We start from the raw sequence: 19091 nt of genomic DNA on the forward strand, positions 1-19091 counted from the left end.
GTCCTTACGGTTTGCATTATCTGGAGGTACCAGTTCTATCATGCAATGCTTTTATGCACAAAAATTACGTTTAGTACTTTGTGCCTACATAGGAATCAAAAGGTTGTTGGGTGCATTTGGATTTTGGGTGAGTAACGTCAATTGAAAATCAGTTTTACTTTGTGATTTTCAACAATGAAAAAGTGGTGTTTGAACCCCGATTGCAGGAGGAACCTTTTATGACTAACTATAGGCCTCAACTGTAAGAACATTCTGCCTCCAGATGAGGATTTGCTCTCATGTTACTTAAAGTACCAGAACCTACCTGGATTGCTCCCAGGGAATCCAGTAATAAAAAAAGTCAGCAGTGTGCGATGTTCTTCCTTCAAGCAAGTTGTCTTTCTTACCAGTTGACCACACCATCCACTCCTCCTCTTCCCCAGGGTCCTTTGTGTGCCTTGACCGCAGGTACCACAGTTCCAGGGTGCATCTTTGGTGACCAATGAAACATTGGCCTTTGGGAATGAAAGGTGGCTGCCCTAGCGCACCTTCCTGTCATTCAAGGCCAAATCAACCATAAAGCAGCTCCCAAAATTTATCTTGGGAACATTGGGCACATTAGAGATTCTCTGTGATAAGGCCTAACAGCAGACTGGATTGAGTTCCCTGTAACTTCACACATTAATGAATCTGTCTTCTAATGCCAGGACAAATTCCAAATAAGTTCAATAACTTAACTTCATTCCTAAAAGCCTTATCTTAAGCAAAGTGGAACCTTAACAAAAGGCTTCTGGAAGTTTTTGTAAATCATATCAGCAGGCATTTCCTTCCCCACTTAGTTAACTGGTTGGAGTTATAGGGCTATACAGCGTGGAAACCGGCCCTTCACCCAACTCATCAATGCCAACCAAAATTGTCTGACCATAGTCCCGCTTGCTTGCGCATGTCACATATCCCTCCAAAGCTACCTTTTCATGTACCCCAAGTGTCTTTTAAATATTGTAATCACACAAGCCTAAATCACCTCCACAGATAGAGGTGATTAGAAAGTGGTGGTTGTAAGAAAGGATTTGAAAACAGGCAAGAATTTTAATGTGAATTACCAATGTCATAGAGAAGCATAACAAAGAAACAGGCCTGTTGGTCTACCCGATCGTTGCCGACCATCGTTTATCCATTTACGCCAATACTACATCAATCTCATTTTTAAAAAATGATCCCCTTTTCCCCCTCCCCACAGATTCTACCACCTATTCACACATTAGCAGTAATTTACTGTGGCAATTATCCTCCCAATCTGCACATCTCTACAACGTGGGAGGAACCCAGAAGAAACACATGTGGTCACATTGAGAATGTGCAAACTCTACACAAGAGCCGAGGTTAGGATTAAACCATACCATTTCTGATACTGTGAGGCAGTGACTCTACTTGCTTTGCCACAAGGTCAACAAGTACAGGATGGGGAGTTTCCATGGAATGTCAGTGCACTGTTGAGTTCCTCTACCATAAAGACCTAAATATTGAACTGGCTACATTGAACCCTTCCGTATTTTCATTTACAAAATTATTCACATCTGTTTTTGGAACCCATATTTTCACTGTTTACCATTCGACAGCTAATTAAAAAAAAAAAAAATGTTGACCTTTATATCCCTCACAAGATACTTTTTGCTCTTCAGCTCTTCCTATCTTTTCCAGCACTTTGCTAATCTTTAGATTATTCTGACTTCGTGGAACCTGGCTTTCTTTGCATTTTTGCACACTCCTTTCTTTAGTTTCCTCTCACTTCTTTTGTCAGCCATGAATGTTTTATTTGGTAAGCAGAGCTCTTTGCCTTAGGGATATACCGGCCTGCATCAGGGTGCATTACTTTTTGAAACTCTGCCCACTGTGCATCTGCAGTTTCACCCAGTAACAGTTTGAACAGGTTGCTTGCGATGATTTATATTTTTTTAGTATAAAGTTAAACTAAAGTAATCTTGCACAATGAGCACGATATTTTGCATGACCATTTATATATTTTTTTGTACTCGTTTAGTGCTGGTCACAATCATGTCAAGTAGAAGCCCTTTTCTCCATCATCCGCATTGTCTGTGCCACACAACAGAATCAGATGCACAGGAAGTCAGAACGCTTTTCATTGTTGCCTGTGTATACAAAAAGGTTAGTCTACCACGGCAAGGTTGGGCATGTCTTAAAATAGAAACTCAAATTAGTCTGGAATACACAAGAGGGTTATCACAGAAAGCATCTTCAGTGAGTTGGTCTAGCTGAAAGTATCCTTTAAAAAAAAACTTCCTGGCCTGGCAAGCAGTTGGGAAACAGGACACTCGTACTCATCTCTTTTATCCTTCTAGTCACTGCTCTCTTGAATGGCTGTGATTAAAAAAAAGACGAGCAGGTTAAAAGGAACCGGGATTAAGTTTACATTTTTTTATGGAATAAAGAATATACAGACAATAAAGGCTGCAGACACAGAGGCTTTTCAGTTGGGGCACACCCAGGTGCTGCATAACAAGACAAATCTCAGTCAGACTGAGTTGAACTTTTTAAATAAAAAAAAATCACATGAAAAGATAAAAATTGAAAATTACAATTTGCAAATTAAATGAAAGTTGGCCACAAAACAGGCTTTTTAAAAAAAATGGTATCTGAATACAATGATGCCCACTGTACATAGTAGAAGCCGAAAAATGCCGGAGCACGTTAACTAAGTTTAAAAGGTGAAATAGATTAGATGGGGAAGCAGCCTGTCCCATCCAACCCCCCATTGACAAGAGGCAGGACTGCAACCTTTGCATCTCCAGTCTGGATAGTTGTTTGATTACTTAAGCCTGCTGGTCAGACAATAGGAACAGAAAGAATGGCTGCTTCCTTCCTTCCTTCCTGTTCTGTGTTCTGCTTCAGTGAGTAAATTCAATGCCATTTCTGCTCCACGGCAACACCGAACTGCACCGCCGAGTAAGATCAACAAAGAGTCATTCTCAGGCAGCTCCAGCTGCTCGGCGGCAAACCAATGAGCTGTGCAGGACAGGAGCAACACGAAACCCGAGCCGGACGGGGAGCTTAAAGAGAGGCGGGGGTGGGGAGAAAATACATGAAATAGACGTTGACCACATGTGCGGGGGGGGGGGGGGGGGAAAGCATGGGAGAAATGTTGGGGGAAATTGCAAGGAAAGGGGCGCAAACTAAACCAAAATTGCAATGCAAACCCTGATGTTTCACTCAAAATAAGGGCAGGGTCAGGGTAATCAAAACCTTTGGTCCTCCAATTGTTTACAATAGAAGTAATTGCAATGGAAATAAAATACTTAAGGCATTGTAAAGAATGAAAATGCCCCGAAGCCACAAAGAGACCCTGTTTTAAGACATTAACTTCCGACCTTTTCAAAACTCCAGTTGTAATCATTTTCGTCAGCTCTGCGTTATTCCCTGCGGATTTCTCTGAGCAGTAATGTATGTGGGTTCCAGAGCCCTAAGCCTGTTGATTTACCTGGTGTCTGGGTCCAAGCGGTGCAATTTATCATCTCAATCGAAAGCACCAGTGCGGTTGCTTTGGTGGCTCGATTGCAAATATTAACTCAGATGGCTTTAAGGTAGACACCCAATGTGTACATCGGGTGGAACCGAGAAGCAACATTAAATAAAACCCTGCTGCTGCGTACTTCCTCCGACTTCTCTCACATTCTGCCACGTTTTTCAGTTATTGACAGAAACATGCAACATCTGCTTGGAGCCCAGCACTTTCAGAGAGGCTTGCTAATTTTTGTTTGCTCGCAAGGTGTGTGTAAACAGGCAGCCATTCACGAGGTGTCGTTTTCCCATTTAATCAAGTCTTTGTGGAAAACTGCTTAATGCATCCATTACTGGAATTCAGCGTGACTCCCTGCCCATTCACAGCTTCCTGTTCTCTTCAGCGGTTAATTCGTCCCTTTTTAACACAAGAGACAGGAAACATACGAATAGACAGCTCCTCAGGAATACTAATTAGAGGCAGGGAACTGGGGAAGCCACAAGCGGACAAGTACAAAAAGAATTTTTAAAAATTGAAGCAATGGAAATCGCAAAGCATGAAGGAATTAAAATTACATGGTCCAAATGTTGCTGTGATAATTACTGCAAGTTCCTAACTGCATTGTAGTGGAATTACCACATGATGCAGCCTGTCCAGAAAATTGTGGTTATTTTTCTAACCAATTTTTTTTTTGTTGAGAAATGCAATGACTTCTGGAGTCAGATGCTTCAATTTCTTCTGCATTGCTGTTTAATACCGGTAATTGCCCGCACTCTGCATCAATTCATAAACCAAATTCGCATAAATTCCCAATTCCAATTGTCAATTGGCAGCACAGAAACATATTTGTGCATGCTTCACTTCCAGAAGTCCCAATCTGTAGTCCTCAGTGAGTGAGCAGTTTTGATACTTACAACAGCCGCTCTTGTTTTCAGCAAACTGCCGCAAAACTGGAACACAATATCCAGCAATCTGATACCGGATTGCAAGTGTTAATTTTGTACAAATTGCTCCCAGTTATCAAGATTAAAATGCAGAAACGTATATTTCCACCCCCATTCCTATTTGTCAAATTATGTGTGTAACTGGTAGATATGCACAAACTACATTCCCATGGAAACCATATATAACAACTCCTTTAATGTTACATTTTAACCTCAAACTTGTCCGAAGGGTCTCGACCCGCTGAGTTACTCTAGCATTTTGTGTCTATCTTCAACTAACAAGTGACTTATAGATGCAGAATTTGATGATGATTTTGTCCAAACAGTTCATTGGACAAAGTTCACTGTTTTAAGTTTGATTAATAATATATCACCATCTATGTTTCATTGCACCAGGAGGATCCCCATGCAATAATTATATATTGCCAATGCCACATCATTTATTTAAGTAAACCTCCTTTAGATTGCTAAAAGGCGTGTTCCAGTTTTGTGGCGGTTTGATAAAAACAAGAGTCAAGAGTGCAGCTTTCAAGTCAAAATTCTCGTGTGGCTGCATATTAATTTCTATAATTATAACTTTCCTAATGTATTTGAAATAACGTTTTTCAAGCTAAGTTGAGCTATTGGCTGGTGTACACACACAGACATACAGACAGACACAACTGGAGGATTAACAGAGCTGGGACAGTATTTAGACCAGACAAATCTAAAAAACCTTCCCAGGCTTCTCTGCCACAACTTCATATGTAGAGGCCGGACTAAAATTATTTTCAACTTGAATTCCCACCTGCTTTTCTCAGTGTTCAGCATACCACATTAGCGAAGCAAACTTACTGCGCATGGACCCACAATGTCATGTAGAAAATGCAATTAAATCTCAGAAAGTCACATGGGAGAAACCACTTTACTTTAAATATTACTTTAAATCAATTAAAATTTGTATTACTTTAAAAAAAAACTTTCCTTGCTTAGATCAGAGGATTGTCCATTAAACCCCCACTTTGAATATATCAATGATATTCATGTGCCTTCGTGGAGACCTCAATAATCCTGTAAACTGACAGGGTACCCATCTCATTATAACAAATTATACAGTCTTTGGATTTGGAATGGGATGGGCCAATGTCAGGTGGACAAGCAGAAATTTCTCCCAAATCGTATTGCCAGCAACGAGTGAGCTCCCATAAGTTTTTGAACAAGCTTTTTTTTGCACATAAAACAGAGTTCAAAGACTTGAGAAATTGTCCTCAAAGTTACCTAGCTACCAGAGCCTGCAAATCCATTGCTGTAGTTGACACAGCCAAAATGGATAGGAAATACTGACAGATCAATTTGCAATGGTGTTGACACAAGAGCATGACCAAAAATTATGGTAACAATGTCTGGATTGTGAAAGAGGAAATGAATGCTCTCTGCAAAGCTTTATATGTAAATACATGCAGTCGTAATCATTTAAGCAGCAGTTGCAGAAGCATTCATGAATTTCCAGGGCTGCCCTGTAACTTTGTTCCTTAGTAAGCAGCCACATGGAAGTATTGTGCAAATTGTAACTTGGAAAATAGTACAGCTAACCAGAAAACCCCAGGATAACTAAGAGATATTACAAATAACTACAGCTAGAATGGTCGTTACTCAAAACCCATGATGATCGACTGCATGAATTGAATAGGAAAATGACAGCCCGACATCATCAACAGAAACACATTTGCAATGCGTATATCTGCTTTACCCCTCATTGTTGGGATTAGCACAATGCTTGGCATACCATTACTTGATCTTAAAATTATTATTTTGTCTTTGAAATGTAAAATTACTTGAAAAAATGCGATTACGTGCAAAGATTCTCAAACAGAAAAGATTTGTGGTCGTGCAGCATTCCAGATTAAACTAGCTGGTTTTGCCTATGTGCGCTGTGAACATCTGGTATACAGTACTGCAAGTTCAGCCATGGCACACAATTCAAGTGAAACATATGGTGCTCCTGTGCTCAAATCTATTCCATGCAAGTCTGCAAAATCATTCACCATTGCACAACTTCCAGATGTGAAGTGGAATTTCAACCCCCACCCTACCATACACATATACACAGATTTCTGTAATGGCGGGACTGGAGGATGGAAGGGACTGACTGTATTTCTGTATTAGTGCATTAAAAGGATTAATAATTCCAGCTAAGAAAAATGACAGAGCAACTATTTACAAAAATATCTTGAGGTTGACACCCTGTCAGAAATGGTGAAACATTCACATTCTTTTGTAATATTTTATTATCAAACTCACTGAATCCCTGGAGTATGTTGTCAAATAGTTGGCAGAGCTGCAAATAAAATAAATACTCCTGTCCTATTAATGCAGGACATTCTTTCTTGAAAGAAGTTACAAGTACAGCTGTGCTTGACCAGTCTGACTCTCTTAAACTTCCAGCAGAAATGTGGAAGATTAAACAAGGTATTTCAGCAACTGGATCTGTTAAAAAAATATATATATCAAAAGGGGGGCAGGGGGGTAACGCTTTACATTTCTGTTTAAGAGGTTAAAAGGCATTTCTTGGTACCAAACTGCTAAACCTGGGGCCTGAAATGGTGAAAAACTATGTTACAATCCTTCTCATTTTAGTAACATTTTCACTGATGTTAATTAATTTCTCTGGACGTTTGGATCCTCTCAAAGGCTACATCCCCAGTGATAAGAAAAAAAGATGAAAAATACCAGAAATCTGAACTAGAAATAAAAAAATGACAGCAAGCGAATTAACACCACCATAATGCAAGGGAATTAGGAAGCATTATTTTATCTTCTACTTCTGCTGATGTCTGAAGCACTGTTACTCAGACCATTAAACCTGCAGTTCCTCTTTCCAGAGTCTGACTGCCCAGCTACCTACTTTGGCATTTTTAAGTTCCCAATTCCTAATTTCTCCTAAGTAACAATTATTCAAAACTGCACCATGCCAAGAACCACATTTTACTAAACAGAAAATTGGAACATTTTGATTTGCAACCATGGGGGGTCGAAGGGTCCAATCAATTTAGTCTTAAACTGCTAAAGATGGCTCTCAGACATCTTGTAAATGATGAATTTTCATTGGATGCATGTTACTTTCAGTCGAAGTCAAAACAGTATTAGTATGAAGCTGTCAAAAGTTGGGAAAACATCCTGGCACACATTTCCGTTCAACGAGTTTTCCATTTGAAACTTCCCAAAATGGTTAAGTGTGTGTGGAAACGTTTGATGAATAGGAAGGATATATTCATTTTGCCTGTGGTGTTAATTTACATTACAACTTGGGAATAGCTTTGTCCAAATCACTCTGTCGGCCCATTCTACACCTCCTTTCATTATCATCCTGAAATATAGACCATATGTCCTGCAGCTCAACAATCAGCAGAATCCTATTTTTTTTTTTAAGTGATGCTAGGGCTAAATACTGATTACCTGTACAGGAGCCATGATAGCTGTCTGGAACTGAGGTGTTGCAAATATTTCATCAACACTTTTTCTGCAGTTTACACAGTCCAACACTCACACATAAGCTCTGGAGATTCAAAATCAAATCATTCAAGTTTAAAGAAAGTAGACTAAAAGTTTTCAAAGTATTTCCACTTTTCCAACAGCTTTCACTTCAACTAAGACTTCAATGGTGATAGTATGGTTCCTAGACCAGCAATTAAGACAAACTGTAGTAAAGCTCAAAAGATGACTGGACTTATTCTAACAACAAAAAAATTAAAAAACCTCAAGATTTTATTTAACTTATTTAGACAATATATCATGGCTGGAGGTATGACATGATAAATATCTACACAAGCCACAACTTATTGGCTATATCACACAGGCACCAACGAATAGGAATTTAAAGTTTTTCTCAAAAACAGATTTTGTTGTCATTTATCATTGGCCCTGATTTTGAGGCTATATATTATGCAAAATATTTTTTATGATGTCAAACAAAATGATTGGAAAAATGAAGCATTTAAACTTGGGTGATGTTGAAACATTTCATGCAAATTATATATAGCCACAACTGTGTGTAAAAGTAAAATATTTTTCTCCCTCTCTCATAATTGAATCAACTATTGCCGCCCAGTAACGCCCAGTTGAATAGATCACGGTCTGATTCTTGATTCCATTAAGGCAGCACTGAGGCCCAGGGTCTCTGATCCACAGACCATAAGAATAAATGGTCAATAAATGGTCAATTCAAGTATTTTACACAGACTCCAGCTGTAAAGTACACTTCACCCTGTGGTCTGGTTTTGGTTACTTCTAATGTGCCACCATATTCATAAGAAGTCACTGAAACTTCCTGTTCCTTGGCTCACTAATAATAGTCACTTGATAAGATATTAACAAGGTTGCTGCTGCTTTTATAACCTTGTGCACTAAGAATCATGAAAAGTATGAGTATATTAAAAGTAGGTGGTTGGGAGAAGGTGAGAGGGGTAGGAAAGCAAAAGGCAAAACTCGACTTGTTGGGGTTTACAGTGTCAGTACCACGAGTTTCCTACAATATTGCTCTTAATATGTATTATCTAGCTTTTCATATACTATGATTAGTTGTCAGCATTGCTTGCAGGATTTACTAAGTATGCCACAAAGCCTCCAGCACCTTAGCAATGAACTGATGTGAAGGTGTTTTGTAAAACTGTATACCATATTTATAATAACTAAGCCCTAACACGAAGGAGGCACATATATAATATAGAACATATATAAGGAAACACTTAAAAGGCCTTTCCCCAATGGTTGTCAAATGTGAAAGTATGCTTGATAACCAAGAGATTACACCACTTATCTGACTGAAGATTGGCGAATGGATTCAACCAACATGTTTAGCAATGTGTAGGAAGGAACTGCAGATGCCGGTTTAAATCGAAGATGTTTACCTACTTGTTCCTCTTATAAACGAGAGTGAAAACAGAAAGGACAAAGTAGTACACAGTTTGATTTCAAAACGTTAATATATTTTCTATTTTATAATGAACATATGCATCTGATTTGCATCACCCTCATTTTCAGTAACCATGATGTTCCCATCGTTTTGTTTAATGGGTGAATTTGTAAGATGCCTTTTAAAATAAATATTTTATAAAATAATAAAACTTCAAATAAATATTCTTTACACTAACCAATATGTTGAAAAATTAGAAAATAAAGACCGAATTTATGGTAACTGTACAATATACATGATGTCAGGGATATCAAGAATGACATGATGGTGAATTTTGTAAGGTAAAGCATAGCCTAAACGTAATGATCGAATGATTCACATTTGGCTGAATGAACAACATATTAGTATAATATTTTGTAAATCTGCCATTTATATGGCACAATTTTCACAGTCTTAATATTATTGTATATACAAAAATATAACAAATTAACTCTGGCAGCAAAAAGGAGCCATTTGCCAATTTACATATTCTGCAAGAAGTATTCACATACAATACAGAAAGACCAGGAGTGTCATTGCATTACCTTTAGCTTTAGCTTATGGTGCCTCAAATACAATGTATATTGTGTATCATTCTGCTTGATCTAGCTGATTGGATTATTTTTATCCTCGTCTGTGTCGGTTAAGCGAGATGGAGTAAATGGTCAACAGTGGTATCACTGCAAACCATAAAAGTCCCCCTAAATTCCAGAAAATTGCAGTGCTATTACTACACACAGAATATATAAGGCATGTTGAGCTGGTCAACTAAAACATGAGCCCAAGAACAATGGGAGATACCTTTTTTTCTTTTAACAAACAATGGTCGTCTTAATGGTTGTAGATTATGTGGTTTACTCCTTTTAAGGCATTCAGATAAAAAAGGTATCCAGCATTGCGCTCAATGCTGGTACTGTAAATGCTTCCACTCAAGACTACTAAAGGACAGAAGGAAAGTATAGAAGGGTAGCTCAGAAATAGTACCCTCTCCTTTGCAGCTAGGAGGGCTTCTCAAGGTTCCGAGGAGGTAAGCTAGGAACCTTGCAACAAACAGTGTTTGAATTTTTGCAACGGCACCCAGGACGGTTAACCCTATCGTAGCACCCCTGGCACAACTTAAGGCAGCCTTTGGCAGGCAGGTAACACCACAGGCAGGGCATTAAGAGAGACATAAAGCCCATGGCTGACCACCGGGCACAGCAATGCGACTGACTGCAGGAGCACGGATTATCTGCACAGCTGTCTTCTTCGTCATAGTTTGAGCAGTGGTAAAAGACACACTTTACAAAGCAGACGCAGGTCCCATACTCCACTGCATTCTGTGCCGAGCAGAGACACCGCTTCTCGCAGAACCAGCAGGAAGGTAAAGTCCTTGGATAAGTGCATTCCTCACACTTGCATTTCCCACAGTCTTCACATCGGTAGATATGCTTGCCCAATTCTTCTTTGCCTAGAGGTTTCAGTTCATCAGATTTAAAATCCGGTTTGGGTTGCACCCTGATTATCCGATCAGAGACATGGCGAGTTGGTGATGAGCAAGGTCCCAAAAGCCTCTGGTCAGATGATGTACTACTTGTACTTGTCCTTGTGCTACTCCTAGAACCTGAACTCACAGTGCTTGTTGAACGAATTAAAGGCGCCCTCAATGAAGAATGCACATGGTGGTGTTGACTGCGGCTGTTAAGCCGCTGATGGTCTTGGTTGTTATTTAATCCAGGCATCCTTTCATTTTTATGTTGAGAAGATGGTCGGTACACAGACGTGCTCCCTGGCCTCGGGGCAACAGTCGGTCCCTCCGTGTACTCATTAGTGGCTCTTATAATTCGGATCTGATCAAGTGACAACACCTGAACCTGCTGCGCCTGTACATCCCTAGGGTCAGGTTCCATGTGTTGCCTTCCGCTGTCACGCTGCAACAGTAGCAGGGCTGGGGAACCACTGCCATTTTGAGTTCGCGTATCCATCTGTACAATGAAGAGTGATCACTCCAGCAGGCTTAGAACACATCTGAAGTCCTGTAAGAAAGCAGAGAAGAAATTCAGCATTTCATGGAAAAATAGTCAGCACTTTTTACAAAAGCAACAGAAAAAGATTTTTGTTTTAAATTCCTTGTTATTGGAACACCAAGGTTACAATAAGTGCTAAAAAGGAACTGCTGGCAAACTCAGATGGTTGAGCAACATCTGTAGGAGAAAGAAATGTTTCAGGTCGAGACCCTGCATCTCATCCGAAAACGTCAACAATTCCTTTCCCCCACAGGTGCTGCTTGACCTGCCGAGTTCCTCCAGCTGTTTTTGCCCTGGTTTCCAACATCTGTAGTCACTTGTATGTACAATATGTGCTAGGAATTTTAGCCTTTACCTACAGCAGAACCCAACAAATAGTTTGGACTTGCTCCAACATTAAATAATTTTCCTTTCAGCAATTTCACAATTCCATGCCACTATCACCACCTATCACCTCCCCCCCCACCCCCACCCACCCTCCATACTTACTGGATTGACTAATTCTATGTTTATGAAAATCGTGGACATTCAGTACAAAAAGAGTGCAAAAGCCCAAAACAGCCCAGTCACAGCCGCCAAAACAAAAGAGTTGCTTTCCAGCTGTAAAGATTATTACAAACTTTCTAAATCTCCAGACATTGTTAGAAGTTTCAATGGGTTATTTAAATAATGGTATGCTTTTGGGGATTAAGCATGAAAAAACCACTTAAAAGCAGCATCTTCATGTGCCATGTGTACTTTCATGTGGGTTTCCACTTTGATAGTTGGATGTGGAGCCCGTAGCAGATATTTTAGTGGATGATTCCCAGTTTGAGGTGCTGAAAAAGCTTGGCTAAAATGTACTTCAGACTTAATGTAATTCCAATATGCAGTCTGGAACACTACCAGAGCTAATTAAAAGCACAACTCTTGAACAGGACCCTGAGAGTACCACAGCAAGCTCAAGAAGTGTCAAAAAGGGTGCACCCTGGATTGGGAAGCACAATAACTCAAGATGGTTTGCAAAGATCTCTTGTCTTGGCAATCACTAAATATAAACAAGCAGCCATGAAAAAAAAAGTATGCATTCTCTGCACCTCCCCTGAAATTCTAAAATGCTTGGCCAATGATGAAAATGTCTTACCTTTCTTTGCCTAACTGGCACTACTACAATTTATATAGAAACATAGAAAAATAGGTGCAGGTGTGGGTCATTCGGCCCTTTGAGCCAGCACCGCCATTCAATATGATCATGACTGATCATCTAAAACCAGAACCCCGTTCTGTGCTTTTTCCCCCATATCCCTTGATTCCTTTAGCTTGAAGAGCTACAGTGCCCGCCATAATGTTTGGGACAAAGACCCATCATTTATTTATTTGCCTCTGTGCTCCACAATTTGAGATTTGTAATTTTTTTAAAAATCACATGTGGTTAAAGTGCACATTGTCAGATTTTAATAAAGGCCATTTTTATACATTTGGTTTCACATGTGGAAATTACAGCAGTGTTTATACATAGTCCCCCCATTTCAGGGCACCATAATGTTTGGGACACAGCAATGTCATGTAAATGAAAGTAGTCCTGTTTAGTATTTTGTTGCATATTCTTTGCATGCAATGACTGCTTGAAGTCTGCGATTCATGGACATCACCAGTTGCTTGGTGTCTTCTCTGGTGATGCTCTGCCAGGTCTGTATTGCAACCATCTTTAGCTTATACTTGTTTTGGGGGCTAGTACCCTTCAGTTTTCTCTTCATATAAAAGGCATGCTCAATTGGATTCAGATTGAGTGATTGACTTGGCCACTCAGGAACTGACCATATTTTAGTTTTGAAAAACTCCTTTGTTGCTTTAGCAGTATGTTTGGGATCATTGTCTTGCTGTAGAATGAACTGCCGGCCAATGAGTTTTGAGGCATTTGTTTGAACTTGAGCAGATAGGATGAGTCTATACACTTCAGAATTCATTATGCTACTACCATCAGCAGTTGTATCATCAATGAAGTGATCCAGCACCTTCAGCAGCCATACATGCCAAGGCCATAACACCCCCACCACCGTGTTTCGCAGATGAGGTTGTTTGCTTTGGATCATGGGCAGTTCCTTCTCTCCTCTATACTTTGCTCCTTGCTATCACTCTGATATAAGTTAATCTTCGTCTCATTTGTCCACAAGACCTTTTTCCAGAAAAAAGGTTGCTCTTTTAAGTACTTCTTGGCAAACTGTAACCTGGCCATCCTATTTTTGCAGCAAACCAGTGGTTTGCATCTTGCAGTACAGCCTCTGTATTTCTGTTCATCAAGTCTTCTGCGGACAATGGTCATTGACAAATCCACACCTGACTCCTGAAGTGTTTCTGATCTGTCGGACAGGTGTTTGGGGATTTTTCTTTATTTATAGAGAGAATTCTTCCGTCATCAGCCGTGGAGGTCTTCCTTGGCCTGCCAGTCCCTTTGTGATTAGTAAGCTCACCAATGCACTCTTTCTTCTTAATGATGTTCCACTGTTGATTTTGGTAAGCCTAGGGGTTGGTTGATGTCTCAGTTTTATTCTAGTTTGTCAATGTCATTATGGCTTCTTTGACTTTCATTGGCACAACTTTGGTCCGCATGTTGATAAACAGCATTAAATAAACCTGCATGAGATAGCCCAGCTGTTGGTGGTTGTGTAGTAGAAAACAGAATCAGAAAGTTTCTAAAGGTGATGGAAAGACTGGAGGAAACACAAGGTGCTGAGTGAGAGCTCTCTTATACCTGCATTAAGGAGGCAATTAAACACACCTGAACAATTACAAACACCTGTGAAGCCATGTGTCCCAAACATTATGGTGCCCTGAAATTGGGGGACTATGTGTAAACACAGCTGTAATTTCTACATGGTGAAACCAAAATGTATAAAAATGGCCTTTAATAAAATCTGACAATGTGCACTTTAACCACATGTGATTTCTTCTATTACAAATCTCAAATTGTGGAGTACAGAGGCAAATAAATAAATGATGGGTCTTCATCCCAAACATTATGGAGGGCACTGTAAATCTAACTCCCTCTTGAAAGCATCTAGTGAATTGACCTCCACTGCCTTCTGTGGCAGAGAATTTCAGAAAGCCTTTGATAAGGTCTCACACAGGAGATTAGTGGGCAAAATTAGTGTACATGGTATTGGGGGTATATTTTTGACATGGATAGAGAATTAGTTTGAAGACAGGAAACAAAGAGTAGGAATAAACAGACCCCTGTCAGAATGGCAGGCAGTGGCGAGTGGAGTGCCGCAAGGCTCGGTGCTGGGGCTGCAACTATTTACAATATATATTAATGATTTAGATGATGGGATTAAAAGTAACACTAGCAAATTTTCAGATGACACAAAGCTGGGTGGCAGTGTGAACTGCGAAGAGGATGCTAGGAAGTTACATGATGACTTGGACAGGTTGAGTGAGTGGGCAGATGCATGGCAGATACAGTATAATGTAGATAAATGTGAGGTTATCCACCTTGGCAGCAAGAACAAGGAGGCAGATTATTATCTCAATGGTGTCAGATTAGGAAAAAGGGAAGTGCAATAAAACCTGGGTATCCTTGTACACCAGCCAATGAAAGTAAACATGCAGGCAGTGAAGAAAGCTAATGGCATGCTGGCCTTCATAATGAGGGGATTTGCGTATAGGAGTAAAGAGGTCCTTCTGCAGTTGTACAGGGCCCTGGTGAGACCACTTCCGGAGTATTGTGTGCAGTTTTGGTCTCCTAATTTGAGGAAGGACTTCCTTGCTATTGAGGCAGTGCAGCGTAGGTTCATGAGGTTAATCCCCGGGATTACGGGACTGTCATATAAGGAAAGATTAGAAAGACTGGGCTTGTATTCACTGGAATTTAGAAGGATGAGAGGGGATCTTATAGAAACATAAAATTATAACAGGACTGGACAAGGTAGATGCAGGAAAAATGTTCCCAACATTGGGGGAGTCCAGAACCAGGGGCCACAGTCTAAGAATAAAGGGAAGGCCATTTAAAACTGAGATGAGAAAAAACTTTTTCACCCAGAGTTATGAATTTGTGGAATTCTCTGCCACAGAAGGCAGTGGAGGTCAATTCACTGGATGCATTTAAAAGAGTTAGATAGAGCTCTTGGGGCTAGTGGAATCAAGGGGTACGGGGAGAAAGCAGGCACGGGTTACTGATTCTGGATGATCAGCCATGATCACAATGAATGGCGATGCTGGCTCAAAGGGCTGAATGGCCTCCACTTGCACCTATTTTTTATGTTTCTAATTCTACAGATTGACAACTCTCTAGGTGAAAAAGTTTTTCCTCATCTCATTCCTAAATGTCCTACCCCTTATTCTTAAACTGTGACCCCTGGTTCTGGACTCCCCCAACATCAGGAACATTTTTCCTGCATCTAGCATGACCAATCCTTTAAGAATTTTATATGTTTCTTAAGATCTCCTCTCATCCTTCTAAATTCCAGTGAATGCAAGCCCATATATGAATATGCTATACAGTTTGTATTACTGCCCTATCCCCACCACTCCCATTTACACACGGTTTGCAGTGAATATTGATTGGAAGGAAGATAAAAAGGAGAAAGAGTACCTCCCAAAACAGGTAACGAATAACATCCAACAGGGAAACCAAAAAATAAATCCTTTTACAACTCCAGTAAATTAAACAAAATAGGGAGGTTGAATGTAATTTGAATACCAAATGCAACTGCCAAAACACATTGTTTCTGTCAATTCTGTTCTGGGTTATTTTGTTTTGACATAAATACTAGTGATATTGATGCTGGTTACCATATCTGTTTCGAGGTTCTGTCAAAGTAACTAATTAATGAACCTACATGTTTAGCTTAAACTATAAGCGAATCATGACACTTCAATGAATAATATAATAAAAACACAAGACAGAACTCAACTTCCACTAAGTTACAAAATGATATTAAAAGGGGCAAAATAACACAACAAATTAAAAATGTTAATTGGTGGTATCAGAAATACAGGCGAGGAGTCTTGGGTCACTGCATTTTTTGACCCAATACTCTAAAGCTGCAAGGTTCAATGCTCGGTAGGGACACGGACTATATGGATAAGTAGTCTAAAAACTTGGCTATCGTGAAATGTTTTCTGAAAGTTGTGGGTTCTCTGTGAAAACATTCAAGTGCCTTAACACTCGGCAAAAAGTTCACTTTAAAGGGCTGGCATAGGGGAGACAAATTTAATGGTGACGGGACATTTAATTGGTGATAATCTCCGTTTAATGTATTCTAATCACGCACATATTTAATCAAAATCTGGCATCATGCTCGAACTCAGAATATAATGCATATTGTTGGTGAGGCTTTGAACACTAGTCCAAGATCATGAAAATAAAAAAAATAGTGATATATGCAGCTAGTGCCGAGAGGTGACTGTAAATGGATTACGATCTGCTTCTTGCGCCAGCTCACTCTCTCCTTGAGACTCCAGGCAAAGTTTTATGCAATAGAAGTCGAAACGTCCTTTTTTTTTGGTTCAGTCTGACTCCCTTCCCTTTTCCTCTTCATAATAAATAACATCAAACACGTGGAAAGTTTGAGCAGCACCCGCTCCTTTTGCAAACACGCAACCGGATAAGGGGTTGGTTAATGGTGAGGGGGTGGGGGAATTGGAGCCAGTACCCAGCTCCAAAGGCAGGTGAGACTTGAAGTGAGCAAGCAAGCTGCATTCCCAAGACCCAGCATGGGACAAGGGTGGGAAGCGGGGGTATAATCGCTGGGTGGAGCAAAGAGAAGGGGCTAAGGCTTCCTTTGCAAGGAGGGACAGAGATGCACAAGGAATATCGAAGGGGCGAGTGGGGGACGGGGGAATGGGACGGGGAGCAGATGGGGCAAAGAGAGAAATGGGGGGGGAGGGGGTAGAGGGGACAAGGTAAGAGCAGACACCGAGGACGCCTGGGTGGAGGGTCAGGGGCGAATAATCTGGCGGGGGGTCGGGGTGACTACTAAAACGGCGCTCTCGGTCCCAGCACCGGACGAGGAATCGTTGGTCAAAACCGCTTCCGAAACCAAGATTTGTGTTTATTAACATTAAAATAAAATACATCGTCGACCTTCCCATGCATCATAATCGGCCCCTGTTTTAAATGCTGTGGTGTCAACTTGCTTGTGGCAACTGCGAGTGCCTGAACTACCCACTTTCTCTGCACACTTCGTCCCAACAAAATGTTATTTATTTTTTTAAAGAAACTAGAAGCCACGGTGCAAACTGAATCCCAATTGCCCATCCTGTTGACATTTTCAGTGTATTATTCCCCCTGGTCTGACTATACCTTACGGCAAGCGCTCGGATTTCAACATTAACACACGAGTCAAGAAAATGCAGCAATGTTTTCCAAATCAGGAGGGGGGAAATCCCTTCCTAACTTTTCCCTACTGTGCCCCCCGAAACCATCCAATGCAATGGCGCGGAACTGGGTTTTATACATTTTATTATACATTGTTCATTCGCTTTATAAGTTAACGATCGCGGAATACAATTAGCAATTGCTTTCCACGGTGCAACATGTTGCTAAATATGAGTGTATGCATTGAGATTCATATGTTACTTTCGAAGACAGCAACTTTTAAGGCAAGTTTTCTGATCCAACAAACTCATTACTTTTTTTTAAAAAAAAGTGTTCCCAATTCTTAGTAAAATTCACCCAATACCCTTTGAAAGTAACATGAGCACTTCAACCTTCCAATTCATCTTTACGTGGCTTTTAAAAGTTTATCGGTCTTTTAACAGTGTGCTCCAGCCCGAAACAGTTTCTTCATGCAAGTTTCAAGTTCCCTTTTCAACTCACCGTGGCCGCAGCGCTGCTGTCTCTCTCTCTCTCACTCTCTCCTCTCTCGTTTTATGTGTGCAGCTCACAGCCGAAAGCTCCACACGCACAAAAAAAAAAGAAATCGGTTGCGGATCCAAATTGTGGCGGAGATCAGCCGGGGCTATCTGTTAAAAGCATCCAGCGAAGACGAGAAAGGGGTGGGTGGGGGGAGTGGAGGGGGACGGGGTGAGGAAGGTTGGTGACTGGGGAGGGAGTGGGGTAAGAGAGTACAAGGCACAGGAGTCTGTGCGATTGACGATCACAACAGCAGCTGATCGATAGCCAGTCGTCCGGGTGTAGATTTTTTTTTTCTGGGGAGGGGTGGGTGTTGTTGTTGGAGTGAGGGTTGAAAAAAAATTCTTCCTCTTTTTCTGAATGAAGCCAGCAAGAGAAACAGACACGAGGGCGGACGCGCGCACACACGCAGCTTATGGAAAAAAAATGTCAATGTAGGAGAACTTTGCAGAGAAGGAAATCAGGCGCTTGGTCTCATTCACAAGTGGCCCTTCCCCTTGCAAACGCTTGCAACGCCGCTGCCCCCTCCTCTGCCGCCGCCGCCACACGAACCTCCCGACAGATATGAAGTTTGCAAAGTGCTTTAAAGAAGCAGATTTGCTCGAGTTGCTATTAAGTTTTCCAGTGGTTGCTGATGGGTAAATGGCGTCATCTGCATGGGATCGAATAGAGCATTTGTTGTCCCAGAGGATATATTGCATCCGGTCTCTGCCGATTGGTTCTGGGCTCAAATTCATTAGAGTCAGTGAGTGAGAGAAACGGGGTGGGGGGAGGAGGAGGCTCGGGACAGAATATTCAATACGTGCCAGGAAAGAGAGTCCCGCACTGCTTCGACATGCTGCACAGAACAAACCTTTTAACATTGCAATGTACAGATCAG

General features: G+C 40.8%; 1 protein-coding gene across 1 annotated transcript; it reads right to left on the bottom strand.

The window, feature by feature from the left end:
• Positions 1-8281: 8281 nt before the first annotated feature.
• Positions 8282-18856, bottom strand: spry2 (sprouty RTK signaling antagonist 2). The gene is made up of 2 exons (XM_078403028.1): positions 18176-18856; positions 8282-11385 (listed from the first exon to the last, which is right to left on the bottom strand). Exon 2 carries the CDS (start codon positions 11332-11334, stop codon positions 10369-10371), a length of 966 nt encoding a protein of 321 aa, XP_078259154.1. The 5' UTR covers positions 11335-11385; positions 18176-18856; the 3' UTR covers positions 8282-10368.
• Between the last annotated feature and the right edge of the window lie 235 nt (positions 18857-19091).

The sequence above is a fragment of the Rhinoraja longicauda genome, chromosome 7 (assembly GCF_053455715.1).
Source record: "Rhinoraja longicauda isolate Sanriku21f chromosome 7, sRhiLon1.1, whole genome shotgun sequence".
Taxonomy (NCBI): domain Eukaryota; kingdom Metazoa; phylum Chordata; class Chondrichthyes; order Rajiformes; family Arhynchobatidae; genus Rhinoraja; species Rhinoraja longicauda.

What these genes read in the sequence shown, in the direction of transcription:
- spry2 (XM_078403028.1), bottom strand. Translation starts at nt 11,334, where the DNA reads ATGGATACGCGAACTCAAAATGGCAGTGGTTCCCCAGCCCTGCTACTG.